Source organism: Tigriopus californicus, chromosome 7 (genome assembly GCF_007210705.1).
Source record: "Tigriopus californicus strain San Diego chromosome 7, Tcal_SD_v2.1, whole genome shotgun sequence".
Classification (NCBI taxonomy): domain Eukaryota; kingdom Metazoa; phylum Arthropoda; class Copepoda; order Harpacticoida; family Harpacticidae; genus Tigriopus; species Tigriopus californicus.
In genome coordinates this window covers 12519436-12530715 of record NC_081446.1, presented here as the reverse complement: position 1 = coordinate 12530715, position 11280 = coordinate 12519436, and the positions used below count along the sequence as shown (strand labels likewise).

General features: G+C 38.8%; 1 protein-coding gene across 1 annotated transcript; it reads right to left on the bottom strand.

Moving 5' to 3' along the window:
* Positions 1-2748: 2748 nt before the first annotated feature.
* Positions 2749-9594, bottom strand: LOC131883670 (uncharacterized). The gene is made up of 3 exons (XM_059231187.1): positions 9370-9594; positions 9121-9309; positions 2749-4013 (listed from the first exon to the last, which is right to left on the bottom strand). The coding sequence occupies exons 1-3, from the start codon at positions 9434-9436 to the stop codon at positions 3649-3651; spliced, it is 621 nt and encodes a 206-aa protein (XP_059087170.1). The 5' UTR covers positions 9437-9594; the 3' UTR covers positions 2749-3648.
* Between the last annotated feature and the right edge of the window lie 1686 nt (positions 9595-11280).

Here is an 11280-nt window from a genome sequence, read left to right as displayed (position 1 = left end):
TGCTCCAAGCCTTTGCAGGAAACGTCCTCCGGAACTTGGACGAACCTCAAAAACGGTTCCCTAAAACCTCCTCGGGAAGTTCCTTTTCTTCCATCCACAATTCGCTTGAAATCGACTTTGGTTCCAAAACACTCGCTCACAATAACTTCCTGCTTTGTAGCGACTATGGTGGGTTTACCTGCCGATCCAACCCCTTTCACTCGCATAATTTCGCCATGAGTTAAGGCCAGGTCTTGAAAGATGAATTTGGCCACAACATCGCTCGAAATATGCTCTTCTCCAGACTCGCAAGTTATGTCCAAGACCAACGCCTAATATTTCCTCACCATGTTTGCATACGACAAAATTGGTGGAAACTGTTGATCACTGCCCCCTAAGGCCACACCAGTGATGTCCGCCGGTTCCATCTATCGGGAGGAAAGTTTGAGATCTCCATCCGTTGGTCGGAGCACTTTATTTGGAAAAAAGACAAGTATCTGAAGAGCTCGTAACCACATATCCGTTGTCCCTGAACGCAGATTCAGAATCGAAGTTGTAGGGGAAACAGTACATAAAGTTAAAATTTTCGGCCTAGTCTTGGTCAGCTAGATAATCTTTTGACAAGGTAACTTTGAAACCAACCACTTTACAAATAAATGGTGTAAAAATGACCTGCCATCAATGGAGTTGCTTCTTATTTTGCAATTTTTATTTTCGGAAAGTGACTCAGAGTGACTATGATCAAGAGTAGGCCGATTTGGCGGAAGGTGGTTCGCAGCGCATATTTCTAGAAGTTTGTGATCTATTGCAAATGAACAGCGCGTTAGCTTCTTGACACAAATTGCATGCAAAGTACTTTAAATTCGGTAACACAATATTCAAACGCTTTTTTACACATGGATTTCTCGGTGGCTCAAGCACATATTCCTAAGTCGATAAAAAATATTCATCTCCTAGTTGTTACACTATATCATTCAAAGCAGCTCGAAATATGATTGACTGTTAACCGATTTCAAAAAGGTGTTATGTTTGAGCCCATACATCAGAAGTTTCCAAATATCAAACGAGATTTTCGGGGCACCAAAGAATAACCAGAGGCTTGTTTTTTAAAGCTCGTATGTACGTCTTGAATCAGCATCGACTCACTACTTTGGGGATTCCACCTTAATACCGGTCAACCTCCAAGCCTTAAGTCAGAGGTGCCAGCGTCTAAAAAACTGGCCTCAGCATGAGTAAAGTGTTCATTAGTGCCTTTCTTTGTGAATCTCTTTATGATCAAGAAACAAATTCCCTGTTTATATGGGCAAGATATTCTCGTGGTATCGTGATTAGAAGTGACGTGTATGGCCTCTAAATTGGACTAACAACCGCGATAATGTGTTGCTGGCCACCTCAATGGGCTGATGGCCACCCAAAGGTTCTCCGATGTACGTACAGTACCACAACATGGGATATGCATTTTTTAGTTGTGGTGCTACAATCGGAGGTTTGTTCCTCGACCCGCCAGCAAAGCTATCCATCAAATCATTTGCAAATGGTTCCGATAGGCAGTCCGTATTAGATTGCTTCTCCGTCTCTGGGTGGGGTTAGCGTATAAAAGATTCCTTAAGAAGGGTCGGTTAAGAGAATCGAACCAAGGGCTACGATCATTTCCGGAAACTACTGGCGTTTTTTACCTCTACTTGGACTGCACTGAATAGACCACTGCATGGAGCGTGTATACAAGAGCCGAAACGGGAAAACCGGGAAGGAGGCAACAATGACTGCGATGGGTATAGGGGCTGAGGAGGCGGCTAAAGTTGGTTGGTCATGACGACCGGTTGCACAATTTGAAAAAATAACAAATTGACTGCAGTGTTTGCGCATTAAGTCACAATCACGATATCATTTTCTTAAAAAATGCAACTATTCACACATGAAATGGTGGCCTGGTTGTGCCACTTTGTACAATAGATGTTCTGGGGCAATTTTTCGTTTGCTGAAGTGCGCAGGCAGGTTCATAGGTACTTGTGGTGTAACATTTTTAACGGTCTCTCCAGTTCTATTTTACCCTTTGGTGTTTCATGGTTCCTCTTGTTAGTCGGTAAACGGGGTTGTAAATTCAGCCAAAATATGAAAAACACAATTTCTCAAATTGCCATTAGGTGTACAATAGATAGAAAGGATAAAGGTAATAGGGCCACTTTCGATTGATACAGATCACACTGGGTTACCCTCTTGTACTAGTTTGAGAGGATTAGGGATCGGAAACTAAGTTGAAAATCTATTTCAGTTAAGAAAATCAGCCAAAATAATTACCGAGAGCGTAAAAATTACGGATAAGAAGGTACAAAAAGTTTTTATTTGTTTGGTTATTCAAGTATTATGGTGGTTTTAAGGCAAAAGTCGCCTGATTATTGTTTTCACGATCGTCTTGCTCTTTGGGCTCAGATATTTAGTCTCACTTTTACATCAGCGATGTGGCCTCTAAGTGATAGCCAATTTTTGAAGCATCCTGTTTTCATGTTCCAGGACCAAGTAGATGAATGGTCTCTATAATCAACACTATTATTGTACGAGAATCTAAAATAATTAGAATGATATAACAATTTCTATTTTTGCCATTTTCTGCCACTGATTTTGGACCATTTTTTGCCGTTTTCTGCCACCATTTTCTGCCAGGTGGTAGAAAGTTACCAACCGCCGTTAAGCTACATAAAGTTAGATTACATTTGCAGTACAGCACTCCTACATGTGTTCAACGGTTCCTCTTAATGAAAGCTAGGGGTTCAAGGTCACACAAATCTTTGAGCGGGGACAAACATTGTCAGATAGAGGCAAGGTAGCCTTGAATTTCCTTCCACCCTGTATTTCTCGAAAAATACGTCTAAACAAGAGCAAAGTCCTTTAATTTCCATAAAAATCCTCGGTTTTCCTTTATTTTATGGTTCCGACCCCTAGAGACGATACATTAGTAAATGCACTTAGCGGCCGGCAGGCCGGGGTTCCACCATCCGGCCAGTATACACAACAAAAAAGATGCAAGGAAATGTCCTTGAAATAAGTTACAAACACGGAACCAAATTGAATAGCACATTAATTATTCTGGTCGCATCAAATCTAGTTTCTAATGCAAAACATGTCAACTACGGATATTGAGTTAAATACACCAAGTGGAGTATACAATACTTAGAGGGAAACTCGAAGGAGTGAACTTACTTCCGCGTTACCTATGTGTTGTTTACTGGAAACCAAATCGAATATCGCATAAATCTTTTAGATTGAATCGAGTCTACGGGTAAAATGCTAAATAACAAGCGTTCGATCTGATGTGAGTGGTTTTCTTAAAATGCAAGTTAAACAATGTGCATCACCCTCAAAAATTGAGCTCTTAATACGTTATATAGGTTTATCAATAGTTGGCGAAAAATTCAATTACGTGATTATTCTTTTCCTTGCGAAACAAGAATGATATGAGAGAGTATTAAAACTGACAAATCGATTAGTAATTGTCCTCAACCCTTGTCCACGCTTCAATTAATTGAGTCTCAATCTATCGAACATGGACATTGTTCTGATATAAACAACATAATGCAAGCTGATTCATATAGCTGTGGTTTAATTTAGTATGGATTGTGTTTACGTTCCGACAGTGATCAAGGGCACTCACAATAAATAGGTTTCACGTGCTCACCGTAAACTTTTGCCTCGATCCATCCAACCCTGACCAACCTCATTGATTTGTGTCGCCCGCTCGACCGTCACATTTGCCCAACAGCGACAACGAAATTGACAGACTGATGGATATTCTTGGTTCAAGTAACTGATGAACATCCGGGATTGTTGACTTTGCTTATAAGAGCCAGTGTATACGAAAGACGATTGAGCAACTGTAACACCTAGAGCAACCATGCCTCCAGTCATGAACGAAGGCTGGAACGAAAATGGTGTCCCATCCACCCACGTTGTGCTTACGTGAGAGCAAGCACTGTCCAGACACTCCTTTGCGACGCGAACGGGTTCGATACCAATATGGATGAAATCACTTTTTTTAGCTTGAAAAGAAAAAAAATGGTTTGGGTGATGTGGCCGATGTGGGTTTTCTAAATGAGAAACTGAAGTAGTATGGACTTGAAAAATGGGCAAATGGGCAGATTGGAAAGGTTGCTTTTAAGCTTGCAGTGATCCTGTTCATAAGTATGTGTCATTAGTGATGCACGGTTTCGAAAGCAAAGTAGGTTCAGCCCGAATTCAATTAGTTGGACTAATATTCTTGCTATTGTGTTAATCCAGGGACTCTAAAGAGAGGAAACGGCACGGCTTTCCCCTGACCGCCAAGTTAGGCCATTGCGTTGAATCAAGACAGTAACTCTAGTATCAATAAAGCAAGATTATCAATACTAGATAGTACATTGAAGTGGTTTTAATCAAATAATGATCTCTTTGATGTACAACTCCCTTCATATCGTAAATATTTCAGAATTAGTTTTGAAACTCAAAAGAATAAGGAAATACCCATGAATATCAAATTTATCAAAAACATTCAAATCGTCTTTCAAATCAGTGAAATATTGCGCAAAACTGGCTCAAAAACATGCATAGATAGAAAATAAACAAAAATAATTTTGTTAATTGATGAGGAACTTACACTGACAAAATATAAAAGAAATGTAAGGAATAAGCAAAAGAAGGAACATGTACATAAATGTTAACATTTTGGAATGTTTGGGAGGAAAAATTGATAATTTTGTCTCAATCCGCACATTTGACAAAAGCATCAGGCATTGGTGGAAAATGAATGAGCTATTTTTTAGTAGAGTTCAGATTTCTACTTTTTAGGGAAGTTTTCATGAACGGCAGGCATTATTTCAGGGGCACAGAGGAATACCAAAGCACAGTACACTAGATTTCAATTTTTTAGTGTCCTTGGTTAATCATGCAATCAGTGAGTGGTTCTGAGTGGGTGTGGAAAAAAGTTTCATAATCATGAACTTTGCTTTGAAAACTTTCAATCCATATCCAATAGTTAAAAATATGTTTTATAGATATTGTAAAAGAGTAACTTGCTAATTAGCAACGCGATTTGAGTTCCTGCTACAACAATCGGCGGGAGAACAATTTGTGGAGGTGCAAGTGAGAAGTGAAATGGATCATTGACCAATTGAAGTTATGGACTTACCACGACCAAGACTAGTCTTAACAGCAAGCCAATTCAGCCGTAATTAAGTTTAAGTTTAAAATGCAAAATATCTCATCTCATAGAAGAGTGTTTCAACTATTCACTATTACATGGGAGAACAAAACATGAAATTTACTAGCTAAAATTTGGCGAGAGAGTTTGCCCCCGCATCGCTCCTGAAATTATTTCTTTCCTCCACGTTAGGATGCAGGTCAGCCATTGGAGCAATAACGGTTTTTGGATCCTCAATGAGAGAGAAAAGGAGAAAATGGTTTGGAACTTTTTTTTGTTGTTTCAATTTAATAATCAATCCATATCAGCCACCAAAGGAAGGGTTCCAAAACTCCAATCCGAGAAAGTTCTTATAGATTTTCTTGAAGCCAAACTCACTTTGCTGAATCATGTTTATTAGAACTAGAGGGCGAATGTGAATGTTTTGTCTTGAAAAAGTGCAGAAAAGTGTGAAAAAGTTTACCAATTTGTTGGATGTTTTGACTCACCTCTGATAGTTATAGTTATATGAAACCGAATGTTGCTCCTAATCAAAGCATTGAATTGCCGGCACTGGTGCTTGCTTTGCAAGCGTGAGCAAAGACGGGATAGCCTCATTTCTTATCTCTACGCAATTTAAGCCGGTAAATAATTCGAAAAATAACCATCCTGGATCATTCAAGTTTGAAACAGTTTTAGTTCTCATGAAACATAGCTACCAGGTAGATCACAATTCCAAAATTTTGTACACTTTAACATAGTTTTTATCTTGCGCTGATGGATTCTCTGAACAAGATAATGTTTTGTCTTTTCATATCTTTCTTGTTGATGCAATGCTTGAACTTTCCAATAGAAGCAAACTCAGAGGTATTATCTAATTCTCCTGCCGTATGGAGAACTTATGTTTTCGTTATCAAACTTAACTTTGGAGGGTTTTAAGAAATTTGCAAAATGCAGAAATTCTTGCTTTTAGTTTCACTTTTTCATGATGTTTCAATTTTGAAAGCAATGAGCTAAACCAAATTCCCTTGAATTAGTTTGAAAGTTCCATTTACAGGGTAAGCTTACAGCTAGGGAAAAAATAAAAAAGGAAATTGCTCTAATTCACTTTAAAATAGTCTGACCAAAACGATATTTTGCCTGGCAATTCTTTTGGTATATGTACCGACATTTTTCATGTTGATTGATTTCAGCACATCCGCCTGTTTGTCAGACTCTACCCTGAAATTGGTGTGGAACAAGAGCACAAGCTGCACGGACTGTGTCCTCTGAGATTTTGGCCCATTCCTCCTATACTACTGTTACTCTGAGGCTGGTCACATAGCTGTGACTTACACTACACGCCATGGTCACAAGAATGAACCACAAGGAGAAGTCCATAGGTTTGAGGGCAATCACTTTTACTTGTCCCAAAAATTGGGTGAAATTAGCCATGTACCACTTTTGCACAAGTTCGGACTTTTGGGCGGGCGCACCGTCATGCTGGAAATTGACATCGTACTCCAGGCACTTAGACTGGATGCACCTAACGTAAGTTCAATGTTCGTGCCTTCAAAATTTTCGGCGTGATATTCACAGCAGTTTGATACTTACAATTCAAAATTGAAGAAAAAGTGGCATTTGAACAATATTCCATGAAAAGTGTTTTACAGCAAAAAAAATCGCAAAAGGTAAAAAAAGTATTTCTAGGTGAAAAAACTTTCAGATCCGCCCTCCAATTAGAAACAACCCTTCTTTTGGGGGCAACAAAGAGTTTTTGTTGACCTCCTTTCCCCTTTTATATTTATGTACTAGAGCGAGCGCCAAATTATTGTTCATGTTTGCTCAACTTTGCAAGGAAATAAGGTCTGATTAATTCCTTTTGAATGCGATTTAAGGTTCAAAGAACCGTGGTGGCTGAGAGGTCTAATGTACCTAATAGAGACACGACTTGGATTTCGAGAGGAAATGGGTTCGAAACCCACCTTGGGAGTCAATTGTGATTCTTTTCATCATGTCACATCAAGCACAAACGAAATTGAGTGCATGCACATATTAAACAGAATCATACCTTAACCAACGATATTGACTTGGCATGAATAGATAATGATGGTCTACCTAGATCATGAATATTTAAGACGCTGAAACAACTTTCAAAACTTTAGTTTGATCCCGTTATCTTATTGCAACGCTTTTAGGAGTACAGTACCAATGTACCGAGCAAGCAAGTTCTACGAAAGTTGCAGTTTATTTGTTGTGTGCAAATGTTCTTGTGGATATTACCAGGATTTATATCCACTTCATAATTGATTTATGAAGGAAAAAGTTGGTTAATCTGGCTGTTCTTGGATTCAAAGGTTGAAAAAGAATTTTGTTTCAAAACGTGTTGAAGTCTGACGTAAGAATTGATAACACAGACGTGGACTGTATTGCTCAAACCATAAGGGATTCTCAAGGGCTTGAATACACTCGCAAGCCTGAATTGACCCTACAAATTAATATGTGCTTCTGAAAATACAGAGTATTAAATACTAGTGACAATAAAATATACAAGTACTCTCTGGCAGCAAGGACTCCGAGCACATTTTAACATGATTACTCAACTGATTAAGCTTATAGAGCAGGTCATTGAGAGACTGGAGAGTCATGAATCATTCGAATGGTCATGATTCCGATAGTCTGGAAAAGGTTCTTAACCGGTGACCGGACAACTCGACCCAGCGAACAAGTCAACCCACTACAACTCGACCCAGTACAATGACTAAACAACATATTGGCCAAAAAAACATGATTATGGAACAAAACTAAAGCTTGATGAATCAGCATTCGATGTGCATGCAAAGATGTTAGCATCAGTAAGGCATTAAATAAAAAATCAAGTTTGATTAAAACATTATCAAACTTGATTTTCACACCTTGATTGATGTAAACATAACTTGCTTTTAAAGATCAAATGATGAATTGTGTAAATCCTTTCAAATTTTGACATGTTTTACATTACAGTTCCAAATTTGCTCCATAAGTATGAACTATTTGTAAGCCAACATGTTGGGCCTAATATCTGTAATGGGTTGAGTTGTCCACTCCACTGGGTCGAGTTGTCCGTTGGGTCGAGTTGCCCTGAGTCGATTTGCCCCGGGTCGAGTTGCCCGCTGGGTCGAGTTGTCCTGGAACCTTCTGAACCAAATCTACTCTTGGGTTGCTATGAGTAATATGGCACTGAATAGAATGGACTTCCGCTCAATGACCTTTGGGTCGATGCTATTAGACTTTCCACTAGAAGATGCTGAAGGCAAGCTTAGTCAAGATGTGAATACTGATTTGAATCGTACACTACCGCATACCACAGCAGGTAGCCTGATGCTGACTTTGCCCAAATGAGTACTTGCCCAAACTTGGGTTTACAGTGTATACCAACACTTTGGGGAAAATAAGTGAGGCTAAACCTTCACAGATATTCTTCTTCCAGAGCAAGTTAAGTCAACTCATGCAAGAATAGCAGTAATTTGCGCAGACCATGAAACGACAATGTACCTGTGATTGTACCTGTTGTTGGTGCGTGCCCCCTCCCCCAATAAACGACGGATCTCTGCTTATTAGGTGGCCCAAGTTCTGCTTGTACACCGGTAGAACTTAGGTGTGCTGGGGGAGATTAAGATAAATAATCATGGGAGGTTGCGACTAGGGCTACCAATTTACATTTTCATTGGCTTATGCCATTATTGCTGGAATGTCGGAAGCCCTTGAGTTAGGCTTAAAAAGTAACCGATAGTTTTCTTTTGTCAAACCAGGGTTGCTTTTTGCTCAAAATTGACCCCTTACGTTTTGATAGAATTGGCTGATGCTTTCACTTTCCAAGTTTTCTGGCATCCTTGAATTTGAAATTTGAGTTGATCCCATTACTACAATTTGGTGTCTCTTATTACATGCTACACGCCAGACGATGAGTGGCTAGTCATAAAAAACTCTAATATGATTTGTAAAAAAACTGTTCGAACTTCAAATATATTTACCATAAAATTGCAGCGCCTTGTATTCATCCTCGCTTTGAAACACGCCGAGATGCCCTCCATCCCGCTTGCATAACTCTATAGCGTCGCTAAAGAAGGCAGGTTCTGTCACGTAACGATAATAATCATTGAATTTCAATTCATAATTCTTATTTGGTGGAATACATTCTCCGAGCACGTGGCTAACCAGTCCTATTAGGGATCAAATGAAAGATTGTAATGTCTAGAGTTGCACGTTCAACCTATACGTACCAATGAAAAAAGTGCCCCCAATCAAACACGGTCGTTTGGCTTTCATCATAGTAGTGAACTGGCTCATGGTTCACAGAATAATGCAAGGCAGTGTGTTGGTTTCAGGAGCATGCCAAGTAGAAAAGAAGTTGCTAGGCGAGCTATCCCATTATTGAATATGAAATACAGTGTGCTCTGAAAATTAAGGTTTCTTCCCCTTGAACGAAAAGAACAGATAAGGACTGAAAATTCTTAACCGCGCCTATAAACAGGTTGAATCTAGACATGCTGACCTGCTAACTTTAATAGCGTTAAAAGGTGCAAAAAAAGTATTGTAGAGCAGTCGAACCCGAAGGCTTTTTTTCTCATGCCAACTCTAAGAGAGCGGAAACGCCCTATATGGCCCTTCAAGGTCAACGAGGAAGCCACAGACAAGGTAGAGGCTATGGTTATTCATGGAGTAGGTCAGTACTAGAGAGGAAAGCTCCCTAAATGTCGCTAGAAGACGATTCAGTTTTCTCCCAATGTAAACCTTTAAGCTAATGTCAAACTCAATTTTTCTAGAAAGATGGCCACGAAACCTGCATTTTGATTCCTCTTTGGGCGGTCATTTGTCATTGCTCATTTCCTAATATAAGTGTGTAGTCTAATAAATGGGGATCCTTAGAACAGTCCGATCCATCTTGGCAGGAATCTTGAGTCAATTATTTACAGGGTGACAAGAAAAGCTTAGGACACATATTTTGTTATTTTATTTTGTAAATGAAAAATTGTCAAGTTTTCATTGAACGAAAAAAATGTCTGCACCCATAGTACATGAAACTCAATATATAAATATTTACAATAGCCCCCTTTGGCCTTAACAAATGCGTCCAGGCATTTAGGCACTGCATTAACTTGGATTAACAAGGAAAACTTGCATTAAATGATGAGAATAATAAAATATCTGATTTGAATGAGACATCATAATAAATATGACTAGCATTGTTTATTGTGTGAACCACTCAACAATCAAATTGATAGTAACAGAGGGGGTTTAAGAATAGACTAACAATTAGGAACCATAATTGGGACAATATATGTGTAAAATTGAACAGGTTGTAAAAACTATTGTGATCCAACGAGAAAAAGAATCTCGCAATAAAGACTTTTAAATAGGATGAAAAGTTTTTTCAACCCACTCACTGTTCAAGAACGTTTCAGGGATACAGGCAAAGTATTCCATATATATAGGCAGAACGCACAAAAAATGAATGGTAACATACACAAGATTTGACAGATAGTTTTAAAAGAGGTACGTTTTCTGATGGGGTACCCCTGCATGGTTTTGTGAGGGCTTATTTTGAGATGAAATTTAGTCCCAGTGGCACCTACTGCAAGTATCAGATAGATTCTTGAACATAAATTTTAAAAAAAAGTGACCGCCCAGGAAGTTTATTTAATTGATGACGTCATCAGTCAGCTATAGCTTAAAGGTCACTATTGAATGCTTGAACTGGGAGTTCATTGAGCACTCTCTCAGTGTAAATACATCTGATAAGGAGGTACGGTAAAAATTGGATATAAGAGCAGCTTTGGGGCCGTGCATTTCTGCTCTTATATCCGATGCTCCAGTTCCGCGGTTCCAGACGAAAAACTGATGACAGAAAACAAATTTTTAAGCCATAATTTGATGTGGTTTTACGGTCCAAACAAAACGCAACCATAAAAATCGAGAAAAATGAAACAAAATGCAAGGAGGGCAGTGTGTTGGCTGTATGTTTATGTACATAATTTGTTTGCTTTTATGAGAAAGCGGCTGAAAACTTGCTTTTATGAAAATAAAAATAAATATTTTGCCGCCTTCAATTCTGCTCTTATATCCGTTGAGGCCCAAAATTTTGTGCTCTTATATCCAATGCTACTTTACTAGACTTTACTATACAATTTGAT

What these genes read in the sequence shown, in the direction of transcription:
- LOC131883670 (XM_059231187.1), bottom strand. Translation starts at nt 9,436, where the DNA reads ATGAGCCAGTTCACTACTATGATGAAAGCCAAACGACCGTGTTTGATT. An exon ending in TGGGGGCACTTTTTTCATTG is followed by an intron (nt 9,310 to 9,369) that starts GTACGTATAGGT and finishes GATCCCTAATAG; the next exon opens with GACTGGTTAGCCACGTGCTC. An exon ending in CAAGGCGCTGCAATTTTATG is followed by an intron (nt 4,014 to 9,120) that starts GTAAATATATTT and finishes TTTCTTTTCAAG; the next exon opens with CTAAAAAAAGTGATTTCATC.